Here is a 14,842-nt window from a genome sequence, read left to right as displayed (position 1 = left end):
TTACAATTAATGTATTTTGTACTATGGCACGATTCCCCTCCTATATAAAGGGGATCCTCACCACTTTGTAAGGGGCTGCTGTTGCTCCAACTATTCTACACAAGATCAATAATAACTTTCTCTCTCTTTTCTCTCTAATTTACTCGTTCGAGACTACCTCTTTCATTTATTGCTTTCATACTTGTTTTTCATTTATTACTTGATATTGGCCATAAAGAGCCTCCTTCAATTATATACTAATTGTTAGTCCTTTTCCGATTACCCCCGATAGCTCGAGCCCGATCCCAGGCATCAACATCGAGGTGCTTCATCGGCTCGCCGAGGCACGGACAGATAGCCCCTCGGTTTGAACACAGCTCCTCTCTAGGTCGCGTTTTATCTTTTGTTTTCACTTATCTAGCATCAACTGCCCTAACAACTAGCATAAAAATAGATCACATATTTTTAGTGTCTCATTAAGAAATTTAATTGTTATTACCATTTTTACGGTAAACAAATAGCTTAATAAGTAGTTTCAGTAATTCCTAATCAAACTCATGTAGTCAACATAACCTTGTCATTTAGTCTTTTACAACAATAACAACTTATGTATACGGGTAAGACCGAGCCCATGGGACGCCTCAGTATCCGATGAAGTAAATTGAGCAAGAAACGTGAAGGCAAGGAACTGGAATCGAGGCAAGGAGCCCCTCGATCAAGGATCCAGGTAGAATACGTGCCCTCGAAAATCGGGGCCATGGCCCCAGGTCTGGTTCGAACCCCAAAGGTCTCGATGAGCATTACCAGACGATCGAGCACGACCAACAGAAGGCCGTGATATCCGCGACAGTATGGTTTAACTCTAAAACTCCGCTAGAATAAATGAGCCAACAATATTCAGATACAACACTTGCAACTAAACATAACACAACGTAAGTACTCCACACTCTAACATTCCCACAATTGTCTCACAATTGCAAGTCGCTATAACTTGTAAATATGAAAGTAAAACGCCTAAAACAAATATACTTTTCAAGGAAGATAAAGTTACAACTGAATAGCCTAATACAGCAGAACTAGACTGACTCATGTTACATGCATAATTTTAAAGGACGAGTACTTCAGTCTTGTTCTTCACACACTTGCTGAGTAAACTGGGATTAAGCACTTCAAGAGTATTGCTTGTTCTCATTATTGCACGAGCTCTCACTATGTGTATACACCTATCTTTCAAGACAAGAAAAAGAATAAAGAAAAAATGTGAACGGGGATTGGAGCTTAGTCAATCAGATAAATCTAGTAACTAAGGATTTCGGAGTCCTAAATATGGAAGGATCCTTATTCTGCGTGAGGATCTTTCCAAGATATACATACTACCATCGACAGTTGAGATCATAACAGATATTAGCACAACATTTTTAAATATCGCACAATAATATCTTTATTCTTTTACTGCAATTTACAGCAGTCCAAAGAAGTGACCAACTTAGCTTCTGTGACTCTGGCTCTTAGCACATATGCATTGCACATTTATTGATCATCAAAACCCATATAACTCAACACTATGAAAGTCATCAAAATACTTTAATCTACTTGATCCAGACTTGATTGCTTGCTATATTTTGAAATTCCAATAGGAGGAGAATATGCTCAAGGCACTCCATAATGGACTATGGTTCATTATGTACTAATTCAACCCCTTGTTTGAGTATTTGTGTTTTAATTAATATTTTGAGGCTTTGGATAGGTTGGTATAGGATTTTAATACTTGTTGGTGTGCTTTTATTTGGTCCCTAGGGACTCGAATGAGTTTCACCGCATTTGAAAGAAGTTGAAAATTGCAGCAGCACGCTCTGATGCATGCGCCGTGTGAGCATCATGCAGGCAAGGCCTTGTGTACGGCACAACCATCACGCAAACCCTGCCTCGCGCTTTAGGCGTGCGATGCGCAGGGTATAGCATAGGGGAAATTTACAACTTAGTATAAATAGTTTGGGAAATAGTACTTTCTTTGTTCTAATTTATGTGGCACACTCCTCTTTTAATTTATTAAAAAAAAAAGTCATCTTTCTATATATTAGAAATAATTTAACTTCAATGTTCCAAATCACCATTAATGATATGATTTACAACAATACAAATATTTAAGGCTTAGTTTAAATCATAATTTAAAAGTCTTTCATTTTTTTAACCACTTATTAATTAAAATGGTGCCATATAAATCGGGACTAAGGAAGCATGAATTTTTCATATGGGTGATCTTGTCCTAAAAAATCAAAGCACTTATTTTATAATAGCTAAAAAAAAACTGTTTTTACTATCCATTAAAAGCATTTATTTTCTTACCAAAAACTTGACCACACTCCTTAATTCTCTAGAAAGAAATTTGGTGATAAGTCATTTCTTTAAACTCGTACCCTTTTTATTTGACAATCTTATATCTACCCTACCTTGATATTGTTTTCATATTCGACAAGGTGTTAGTTGAAAGGTAGATTTCAAGTAATTTAAGATTTATTCTGGATGGCCTACAAATCTTAGCCCAAGATTTTTTGCTGAAAACTTGGCCAATATTGTCCGTCAAACTAATTATTTGGTTTTCAGTAAACTTATGGGACAGATAAAAATCAAATAGAAGAAGACCACTTAAACATTTTGTGCAGAAGATGGATGTCTTCTCTGTGTATTGTGTAAACCAAATAAAAGGTAACTGCGCTTAAAAGAAAACAATAATTTGTCTAGTAGAGCGATCTACAAGATATCATACTACAGAAATAAATAAAAACAACAAGAATTTTAAGGTGTACAAATATTTGAACCACGTCTTTTAAAAAGTCATTAAAAGTAAGTTTCTTGCACTAACGTGATTTTATAAATTAAATGTATGATAATTAAGTATTCATCTGTCTCATATTATCTGTATATGCACCTAAAGAAAAATTAATTAGGATGAGATTTTGACTACTTTACCCTTATTCATGTCTTAATATTTTCTTCATTGGTATTTGAACAAAGGTGTTTGTAGTCTTCAAGGATAATTATTACTAAGGGTAAAAAAGGAAAAAGATAATCAATTTTGTGTTTAATTTCTAAAGTGACAATTAATTTGAGACAATTATGTATTTTTAATAACCACGACTGATAATATGAGACGAAAGGAGTAACATATTGTAATCAATTGAATTATATTGATAGTGTAACGGAACCCTTATATCATCAGTATGTATAAGCTAAATTTAACCTATAAATACGTACCATTAGTGGTTTTAGATGACAAATCTAATCAAGTAAAATTCTCTTAAGAATGTCAATGAATGAGAATGGATCCATTGATCTTCTCCTAGCTCAAACTCAAACCTGGAACCATATGTTCAACTTCATAAGCTCTTCAGCAGCAAAATGTGCAATTCAGCTAGGCATCCCAGATGTCGTCTACAAACATGGTAAGCCCATATCTCTTTCTGACCTCACTGCTGAACTTTCCCTTATCGACCGTTCCAAGGTTTCCTTCTTGCCAATTTTAATGCGGTTTTTAGTTCATTCTGGTTTCTTAAACCAACATGAAAATGAACATTACTCTCTTACCCCAGCTAGTCAACTTCTTGTGAAAGATGACCCCTTGAGTATGAGGTCATACTTTTTGATCATCCATGATCCAGTTCTTTTAAAAGCATGGTCTTGTTTAAATGATTGGTTACAAAATGATTCCTCCACTGCTTTTCATACTGCTCATGAGAAATCTTTATGGGATTACTATGTGCAAGAACCAAGAGTAGGTGATAGTTTCAATGAGTCAATGGCTAGTGACTCGAGATTGATTGCCAATGTTCTTATTACGGAGTGTAAACATGTTTTTGAGGGATTAACGTCGTTGGTGGATGTTGGAGGTGGCACTGGCACTGTGGCCATTGCTATAGCCAAAGCTTTTCCTGCCATAAAATGCACAGTACTTGATCTCCCTCGCGTAGTAGGAAACTTCAAGGGAAATGGGAATGTGGAGTTTGTCGGAGGAAGCATGTTTGAGAAAATTCCTAATGCTAATGCAATCTTATTCAAGGTACTTTCCAAATGAATGCGCTGATACTTTTCTTTGTGGCCGTTTATTTCTTCTCATTACGGAAGCCTCGCTAAATGATTTTCAGGAGTTATCTTTATTATTACTCCTTTTTAAAGTTGTTTCCTGTTTGAACTTCATCTTATTCTGTGATAATTAACAATTTCATGGTTGAGCAGTGGATTCTGCATAACTGGAGCGATGAAGACTGTGTGAAGATACTGAAGAAATGCAAAGATTCTATTCCGAGTAGGGAAGAAGGAGGGAAGGTGATAATCATAGACATAGTGCTCGAAAATCCGAATACGAGCAATGAGTTTGTTCGAGCACAGCATTATATGGACATGTTGATGATGGTTTTCTATGCTGCCAAACAGAGAACTAAAATGGAATGGGAAAGGCTCTTCACTGATGCTGGTTTCAACGAATACAAAATAACTCCCACTTTAGGAACAAGGTCTCTTATTGAAATATACCCTTGAAGAAGTTTTAAATTGAAATATACCATTCAATTGAAAAACGTTGAGAAATTCACTACCATCAGCGCGGTACCTTAATATTTTGAGTAGCATAACTTGAAATTTTATTTTAATTACCACTTCGTTGTTATTGATTGCTTCCAAAATGAATATCCATTTCCCCTTTTGTTATAGTGCACTGTTGCATTTCTTAATAAAAGTTAGAGACCCTCTAGGAGGTTAGAACTTTTAGAAGGAAAAAGATTGACAATTTCGTGTTCTAAAACCTGTCCTCAGAAATCTGCGCCATGGCCCCCTTTCCAGTTCGAACCCCAAAGGCCTCGTAGAGCATTACCATACGATCGAGCACGACCAACAGAAGGCCTTGGTATCCGCGACAGGCCGGATATCACGTCGTGAATTTCGGCACGTATCGGCAGAGAACCGGTGATTAGTTAAACAAAAGATTTTTATCTTTTATGGAATTGTACTTAGGGTAAAACTCTCCTACTATATAAAGGGGAGTCTGGTTATTCATAAAAATCAAGGCAATATACTTTTATTTTCTGTGCTATTCAAAGTTCTTATCCCGTTCATCAGTGCTTTATTATTGTGAGTCCGGAATCAAAAACAGGCACCCCGTTAAGTGTGTCACAAAATCTGGAATCATTCGTCTTAAAGTGGATTGACAATTTATTACGTCCTTTATCAGTTTAATCTAACGCAATTTATCATTTGTATTGAATTAATCCGCATATCCTTAAAATCACATATAAATTCAATTGTTATCCATTTTTTAGGGTAAATATTTTGGTACCTACCGTGGGGCTAAGGATAATAGTGGTAAACTGCATTACTCTTGTTCTTTGAGATCTTAATTTCTGGAAAAATTAAAGATGTGAAACTCTCAATCTGCTCACATAAACATTGATGTTGAATCTGGCCATCACGGCGAGAACACCAATATAGTGCCCAACAACGAGGTTCACCCTGCTGACCCCAATGGGGTCCCGATCGTAGATCCAATCGATGCCAACTCCAATGTGGCCATCGACGCTAACTTGTCCACCGATCCAGAAAACACCGTTCTGATGAAAAAGTTCGGATAGACCTTGTCAAAAGGAGATATGATATGGTATCACAACTTACCCCCGAATTGTATTGACTCGTTTGTTATGCTTGCAGATGCCTTTATAAAAGCACACGTCGGGGCCATCAAGGTTGAGACCAAGAAGTTAGACCTTTTCAATGTAAAGCAAAGGGGTAACGAGATGCTTAGGGAATTTGTATCGAGGTTTCAAATAGAACGGATAGATCTAGCTCTGATCACAGACGATTGGGCCGTTCAAGCATTCACCCAAGGACTCAATCCCCAAAGCTCGTTGGCTTCACAACAATTGAAGAAAAATTTGATAGAATACCTAGCGATAACTTGGGCTGACGTACATAATAGGTACCAATCAAAAATCAGGGTCAAAGATGATCAACTTCGGGCCTCCTCTAGTTTCGTTTACCCTGTCAGGACCAGTGAAAGATCCAACAGAGTCGTCGATCACGAACCAAGATCGAACAAATATCGGTATCAACCATACAATGGAGATAGAAGGAATAGTGGGTCCAGATGCAACCCCGCGAGGAGTGAAAGAAGGAGTAGTTAAGACTATAATAAACGAGGACTTATAAGCAAGAATAGTTTTGATGGACCTATCGGGTCCAAGGAAGAACCAATGTTATCGGAGTACAACTTCAACATCGATGCTACCAGTATCGTATCGCTATCAGACGTATCAAAGATACTAAGTGGCCTCAACCATTGCAGTCTGATCCTGCCTAGAAGTTTACAATCTAATGTGTAAATATCATGGCACCCACAGATACAGAAGCGAAGACTGTCGATCGACAACTGAAAGAAGAAGTAGTCCCGTTATTCAACAATGGACACCTCCGAGAATTTCTGAGTGATCAAGCCAAAAATCACTTCAGGAATAAGGACTCCAACAAGCAGACTGAGCAAGAAGAACCCCAGCACTTCATTAACATGATCATTAGCGGGGTTGACGTCCCCCAGGGGCCGATATTAAAGTGCACCAAAGTGTACATCATAAGGGAAAAACGAACTCGAGATTATGTGCTAGAAGTAACCATATCTTTTAACGACAAGGATGCTCAAGGCATCGTGCAGCCAAACAATGATGCATTGCTAATATCTGTTCTCATAAATAAATCTCGAGTTAAGAGTGTGTTAATTAATCCAGGTAGCTTGGCCAATATCATCAGATCGAGGGTCGTAGAACAGCTGGGTCTACAAGACCAAATTGTGCCCGTAGTCCAATTTCTGAACGGATTCAACATGGCATGTGAGACCACTAAAGGGGAGATAACCCTACCGGTGAATACCACTAGAACCGTTCCGGAAAAATTTCTACATGATCGAAGGAGATATGAGATAAAATTATTTTTTCGGGAGGCCATGGATCCACAACATGAGGGAAGTAACCTCGACTCTACACTAGGCATTGAAATTCACCACACCATGAGGACTTAAAATAGTTTATGGAGAGCAACCAGCCGAAAAAGAGTTGTTCTTGGCCGACCAGGTGGTCCCAATATCCGCACTCTCGACATCAAATAACCCGAGTTCAATCACCAAGGAAGAAACCATATAGCAATCACCGACACCATCCCCGACTGAACCGGAAAAGAAGGGGACGAGCGAGGATGGCGACTATGGAGTTTCCAAATCTTTCATAGCCCCTGACGATTCCGATGTTGCCAAGTTAACGGCCGAGGAGATAGAGCAATTCATATTGATCGAGCACCTGCCTGATCAGAAGGTATACCTGGACACGGGGTTAAGTCCAGAGCTCAAGAAAAACTCATTGCATTCATTATGGCTAACATAGATTGTTTCTTGGTCCCATCTTGACATGATAGGGATCTCGCCGGAAATAACTACTCACAATCTGAGCTTGGATCCGAAGTTTGACCCGATTAAATAGAAGATGAGGCCTCAGTCCGAAAACAAGTATGCATTCATCAAAGACGAGGTATCTAAGCTTCTTAAAATAGGTTTCATTCGGGAAGTTAAGTACTCAGATCGGTTAGAAAATGTAGTCGTAGTTCCTAGAAGGAGAAATAAATTGAGAATGTGCGTAGATTATAAAGGCTAAAACAAGGCATGCCCCAAAAACTCTTTTCCTTTGTCTAACATCGATCCCAGGATCGCTGCAACTACTAGCCACGAGATACTCAGCTTTCTCGATGCCTATTTCGGCTACAATCAAATTCGGATGGACCCGGATGACCAAGAAAAGACTTCTTTCATCACTAAATATGGCACCTATTGTTATAATGTAATGTCGTTCAGATTAAAGAATGACAGTTCCACTTACCAATGCCTAGTAAATTGGATCTTCGAGGAAGAAATAGGGAAATCAATGGAGATTTACATTGATGACATGCTAGTTAAGTCCCTACGAGAAAAGGACCATTTGGAACATTCGCAGGAAACTTTCAATATACTACAGAAATACAATATAAAGCTTCAAATATAAAGCTTCAATATACCTAAAACAATGCGCATGTGGAGTCGGGTCCGGGTAGTTCCTTGGATTTAAGGTTTCCAACTAGGGAATAAAGATCAATCCTAACAAGATCAAGCCCATAGAAGATATCACCATGGTGGATAATGTCAAGGTCGTTCAAAGGCTAACCGGGCGCGTAGATTCTTTGGGTCGGTTCATTTTAAGGTCCTCTGATAAGAGCCATCGATTCTTCTCATTATTGAAAAAGAAGAATAACTTATCATGGACCCCGAAGTGCTGGCAAGCTTTGGAAAAACTAAAATGGTACCTTTCGAGTCCACCTTTGCTTCATACTCTGAAGGCAGACGAACAGTTGTACCTGTACTTAGCGGTATCCCAGATAGCGGTAAATGGAGTCTTAGTTTAGGAAGAACAAGGTACGCAATTTCCTATATATTATGTTAGCAGGACCCTAGGCGAGGACGAAAGAAGATATCCACACCTGGAAAAATTGGCACTCTCTTTGCTAAGCGCCTCCAAGAAGTTAAGGCCGTATTTTTAGTGTCATCCCATATGTGTCATGACTACTTACCTATTGAGAAACATAATTCACAAACCCAAGCTCTCGAGGTGATTGGCCAAATGATCCATGGAAATTAGCGGGTACGATATTGAGAATCGACCCTGAACGGCCATCAAGTCTCAAATTTTGGTAGACTTCATGGCCGACTTCACAGTGGTCTTAATACCCGAAAAAGACATGTTATTAGCCTCGAGAACCTCCTCAAGGATCTAGACCCTATTTACATATGGTGCATCGAACACAAAGGGGTCCAGACTTGGCATCGTATTGAAGTTACCCTCAGGTAACGTAGTTAGGCAATTTTTTAGAACTGTTAAATTGACTAACAATGAGCTGAGTATGAGGCCATGATTGCAAGTCTCAAATTGTCTAAAATCCTAGGGGACGAAGTGATCGAAGCTAAATGTGATTCCATCCTTGTGGTGAATCAAGTCAATAGGACATTCGAAGTAAAGGAGGAATGAGTGTGAAGGTACTTGGATAAACTACAAGTAACACTGCATAAATTCAAGGAATGGACCTTACAACACGTACCTGGGACCAAAATAGCTAAGCAAAATTTATGCTAACATACTACTTTCATGTAGTATATTAGCAAGACCCATATATATATATATATATATATATATCGAATCGAGCGAACACTTGCAGGCAACAACCAGAGGATGATGTCGTTGCTAGGCCTGAAAGCACGCGTTGCACTCTTTTTCCCTTGAACCGATTTTGTGCCAAATGGGTTTTCCGACAAAGTTTTTAACGAGGCAACAATGGATCGTGCAAACTTATAATCAAAGACCGATTATGAACCGGAGTATATGGTCAAGTCAATGGTATCCGAGCCCTTTCAACAATCAACCTTGAATACTAGGGGCCATCACCCTTGGATTATGATTTTTAGCAATGAATGATACTTTGTAATGGAATATTCTAGGCTCCGTGGATAGGATTTACTGTAAAGGCCATACAGTCAATTGAATTGTGCTCGCGTAGACCACCTAAGCCATAACACGAAGCTTGTACACACCTACAATCTTGTATATTATGTAGAAAAATGAAAGAAAGATTCTACCTTGCGAATACATATATTGTCTCTTAAGACTATTACATTTTGTTCCTTAAAGATATCAAGCCCAAGGGCCACCTCTATCCAAATTTAATAGATCACCCCCACTTGAGGACTGTCATCCAAGGAAAACTCGGACGGCTCAGGCTATCAAAGCCTGGAGGCACAGAAGCATATTTGGCAGTGCCCAAACTTGAAAGGCTATGACCATCCCCACTCAGGGACAAAGGCATGTTCGGACGGCTCAGGTATCGAAGCCTAGAGGTACACAACCTATTAGGCAATACCTGAATTTAAAACGCTACGGCCACCCTAAAAATGGCTTAGAGACGTCTGAATCCCGTAATCAAAACATAATGCCTTCAAAAACCTCTAAACAAGCATTTCGATGAAAGCTCCTAGTCATACCGATCCCCCACAACTTTCAAACAAAACTTACATCGAGAATGAGTCTTGTTCGAACCTCTGAGCAAGACCTTATTACTACATTTTATTTCGTGCTAAGGCATTTAAAATCCTTGCAATCATAAAGAAGGCAGCCAAAAGAAATGAACTCAAAAATTTCCAAAAGGATAAAAAGCCTTATATACATTCCAATAAAAGTCTTTACAAAGGCCAACGATAATGGCCTCAAATAAATATGCAAAATGCAAAAACAAAGAAAAATCCCTAAGGAACCTAAGCCTAATCTTCACCAGAACCCGCCTCATCATCAGAGTCGTCGGGGCTTCTTTATCCTCAGGCTCACCGAAGCCCTCAGAGCCTTCCTCGCCATCGGGGTCAACCAACTTTTTATCCTCATCCTAGAGCTTTTTCGCATCTTCGATTTTGGTCGACAGGTCGAAACCTCGGGCATGGACCTCCTCGAGAGCCTCCCTTCGGGACAGCCACTTCACGTAGTCAACAGTAACTTTCTGACGGTCCTGGGCTGCCTCGGCATCGACCCTATACTGTGCCACCATCTCTTTAGCATCAACCCTGGTTATTCTAGAAAAAGACCTTGCTGATTCGAGCTTCTTGCCAAGGGCATCCCGTTTAGCAATGGCCGAGCCCGGTTGAGACTTAAGGTCTTCGATTTGTTGACCCCGTGCTTCAGCTTTCTCTGTCGCCACTCGTAGTTGGACATTTGCCAATGCGAGCTTCTCTCGGGTGGTCTCTTTCTCGGATGTCAATTGGTCAATTTTTCCTTTCCACTCTTTGGCCATGGCCTTGACCTTATTCATTTATGCTCAGAGTTGGTCGATCCTATCAATCTTCTGCTAGACCTACAAGGCTTGGCCGTTAGTCTCCATGGCTAACTCATCATCGCTAACTTTAAAAACCTTTACCTATTCCACCATGTCGGCATGCTCCTTCTAAGCCACATCCAACTCGGTCTAAAGTCTCTTGACAGCTTCTTTATGTTGCTCACTGAGAAGCTTATACAAGTCCCTCTTCTCGGTGAGCTCCCTGACCTCGGCCTCGAGCTGGTTAACCTGAGCCCGCTACCTGAGAGGACTTTCATGGTAAAGAACCAAGGCTAGAAAAATGATAAGTAAGAGAATGTATGAGGGACATTAAAAACTTAGTCCGAACATGAAAAAGTGTAATGATACCTTACCCGGTTCAGCTCCTACTACGCTTTGTAGAATAGACACGGCACACCCACCTCATCATTTTCGACTGGTCTTCTTAGGTTTCCAAGCACAGGATATAACTTGCTACTCCAATGGGGGCGGAAAAAAATCGGGCATCCTCTAAGACGGTGATGATTATTAACCGCTTATGGCCGGGATCCGTACTTGGGACGGGAAACTGGTTGATCAACTTTGGGCTCAAGTTTAGCCCACCAATTTTTTAAGATGGCTGCTTCATCGGTACCTCCAAATCACCCAACCTAGAGAAGTCTTCCAGGGTGGTTGAATCCACCCCTTCGAAAAAAGAACAAAGGGGACCATCTATGCCGTGATCCCCTTCAGTGAATAAAGGCGACCCCAAAATTTCTATGACACCGGGTGAAGCGGGACCGGCGTTGTGAGAGGCCTCAGCACTTGTCTCTACATTAGCCTCCCGAACCTGAGGAAGAACGACCTCTATTGTCTCCTCCTCGGCTACCGCCAGCTCTATGGGGGAGGGGGTTCGTGGGCCGCAAAAAGATCACCCTCCTCGGGCTTATTCGTGAGCCGGAAAAGTGAGTCCGAGTCAAGTGCTAGGGAGCTGGAGCTTTCCCTTGGCTTACAGGCCAATTTTGTCTTTGGTTTCTTCTTCTCTGAGCTTGGGGAACTTAGAGCTCTCCTGCTGCAGCCCCAAGCTACCCTGAAGCAGAGGAATCAAAAGGCAATTGTTCGTCCCCAACCGGAGGTCTATACTCAACGGTCTTAGGCAAGCCTGTGAAAATAAAATAAAGGAAATGAGAACGTGATGCTAGAAGGATAAGCCTAATGTAACTTATTTGGGAAAGAGATATTACTACGAGAACTGGCTTCCTAATGGCCCTTTGAGATTTTACGCCATGAGCGTTCGGAGTAAGGAATCTGTGAGCAAATGCCCTCGATCCACTCCTTGAGCTGAGGGACAGCGTTTGTAGCTCGAGCAACAGGTGCATCACCACAAATACTGGTGAGAAAAAGGGAGATGCGCATAAAATCGACATCTAAAGGGATGTTGTGCTTACGTGATGCATTCCACTTCTCGGGGAATGGCCTAGACTCGGTTGGAATCAATTCTGTGGTCCTCACCCGGACAAAGTGCCCCTTCCAACCTCAATCACGGTCTTCATTGATGCTTGAGAATGGGGCTTTGCTAGCCTTGCGAACGAGATTTATCAGTCCCCTTGGAAGATTCGGGGATAGTATAGGCGGAGTAGATGATCGACGATGTGTCAACAGGAGTCGATCTTGTTCACGAAGAATCGAAGGAGGATTATGAACCTCCACAATGATGGGTGGATCTGACCAAGGTATACTTTGTACCTCTTACAGAAGTATATAATGACCAGGTCCACCGGGCCCAGCATGAAGAGATAAGTGTAAACAATTAGATATCTCTCAACATGGGTAGTAATGGCCTCCTCCGGGTCGGGGACCACTATCTTCTTGTCAGCCTAGTTGCAGTCCTTTCAAACCCCGGAGAGGACGTCTTCCATGATTGAGCAAATGTCTCTCGATTCCTCCTAACGACGACCTTGCACCGAAGAGAGCTTCTCAACCTTGAAGTCGTTAATGACCGAATAATCCCCGGGAATGAACATTTCAATGGGGGTTCAATAGCCGGTTCATCAGTAGCTACGTTAGCAATGGACCTCCCGAGGTCAACCATATCAGGGGTGGTTTCATTAATTTTGGCAGTCAGTTGGGAAGAAGAAGCGACCTTTTGGGGTGTAATTTGGAGGTTTTGGCCATTGTTATTTAGAAAAGTTTGAAAAAGATGAAAGGTCAGGTATGTTGGTTTGGGTGAAAAATGAGTAAAACTTGCAACTTATTGAGAAGTCTTGAAGAACAAAGGTAAAAAACTACAGCATGAAGGAGGGTAGTAAATTCCTGAAGGCTCGAGGGTAGAAGCTTGGTCATACAGTGAAAAATGAACGAAGTAGGGGGATATTTATAGAGGCTTCACGATATTTCGCATCCAGAGATAGCCAACCGAAGGCTAACACGTGTTTGAGTTCATAATGACATTACTAACGAGCCGTTTCGAGTTCTTTCTCATTTCTGTCATGGCATATTGAAGAAGGAATCAAGGAGCTCATGTCGTTTCTCTTCGTCTCAGTAAACTTACTCTCCGAGAAACGAGAGGACTATCTGTATACAAATAAAATCGACCCCATAGGATGCCTTGGTTTTTGATAGGGTAAACGGAGCAAGAAACGTGAAGGCAAGGAGCCCCTTGATCCGGGCTCCAGGTAAAATACCTACCGTCGGGAATATTGGGGCCATGGCCCCCAGTACCGGTTTGAACCCCAATGGCCTCAAAGAGAATTACTAGACGATCGAGCACGACCAACAGAAGGCCATAATATCCGCGACCTACTGGATATCATGGCCTGAATCTCGGTAGGTATCGGTAGAGAACCGGTGATTAGTTAAACACAAGATTTTTACCTTTTATGAAATTGTACTTAGGGTAAAATTCCCTGCTATATAAAGGGGAGTCTGATTATTCATTAAAAATATTGTAACACACACATCAAGACAATATACTTTCATTTTCGCTGCTATTCAAAGTTCTTATTTCCCGTTCATCAGTGTTTCGTTATTGTGAGTACAGAATCGAAGACCGGCACCCCATTAAAGCTGTAACCGAATCAGGAATCTTTCATCTTAAAGTGGTTTGATAATTTATTACGTGCTTTATCTGTTTAATCTAATGCAATTTATCATTTGTATTGAATTAATCTGCATATTCTTAAAACCACATATAAATTCAATTGTTATCCGTTTTTTAGGGTAAACAACTTGAGCATTTCGGATTCTTAAACTCTGTGCCCAATCAAACAGATTCACATTAATTGGAACGGAGGGAGTATTATATATGCACTTTAAACCAATCATCCTCACCAATACTTTACTAATTGACTTTGTAAATACACATTGTTTTTCATGTGAGTTGGGATGTGCAGATCAAGGACTTAGGCGCAATATCACTGCAAAATCGAGACCACAATCAGTTAAATAGACTAGCCAAATATTTCGGTAAACTTGTTCACACGAAATATTTTGTGCATAGCAGCTATTACGGAGAGGGCCTAACTCAATAATTTAGTAAAAAATACACTAGCCATGACTTTAGCCACCTAAGGAGCAACTACCCACTAGGTAAACCGTTACCATACAAACCACTAAGAGAGCGCATAAATCAAAATAGATACAATTGATGTCTCAATAGCGGAAGCCTCAAGTACGACTTAAAGTTTGAAATAAATTGTAACCCACAATACCATCGCTAGGAACATCCAAAGTAGGCTCTAAGTACAAAGGATCATCAAGGAAAGTATTCTATAACAAACATAAATATAATTAAGTGACATCCGCTACCATGAACAGACTGTGGTTGGCTCTCACCTTACCAGGAACTGAAACACCCCCTCAAACAAAGAACAAGTATGTCCAACAGCAGCAACATTAACTAAAGGGCCTGCATAGAAGAGTAAGTGGTTTGGCAAGATAAAGCCCAGTAAGATCACTAATCGCCCCCTGCCATACC

At 40.5% G+C, this 14,842-nt stretch overlaps 1 protein-coding gene across 1 annotated transcript; it reads left to right on the top strand.

Moving 5' to 3' along the window:
- Positions 1-3,239: 3,239 nt before the first annotated feature.
- LOC107797481 (myricetin 7/4'-O-methyltransferase 2) lies at positions 3,240-5,084 on the top strand. Its single transcript, XM_016620382.2, has 2 exons — positions 3,240-4,036; positions 4,213-5,084. Exons 1-2 carry the CDS (start codon positions 3,284-3,286, stop codon positions 4,513-4,515), a joined length of 1,056 nt encoding a protein of 351 aa, XP_016475868.1. The 5' UTR covers positions 3,240-3,283; the 3' UTR covers positions 4,516-5,084.
- The last annotated feature ends 9,758 nt before the right edge of the window (positions 5,085-14,842 follow it).

The sequence above is a fragment of the Nicotiana tabacum genome, chromosome 6 (genome assembly GCF_000715075.1).
Source record: "Nicotiana tabacum cultivar K326 chromosome 6, ASM71507v2, whole genome shotgun sequence".
NCBI classification, from domain to species: Eukaryota; Viridiplantae; Streptophyta; class Magnoliopsida; order Solanales; family Solanaceae; genus Nicotiana; species Nicotiana tabacum.
The sequence above is the reverse complement of the archived record's forward strand: the minus strand, read 5'-3'. Positions and strand labels throughout refer to the sequence as shown.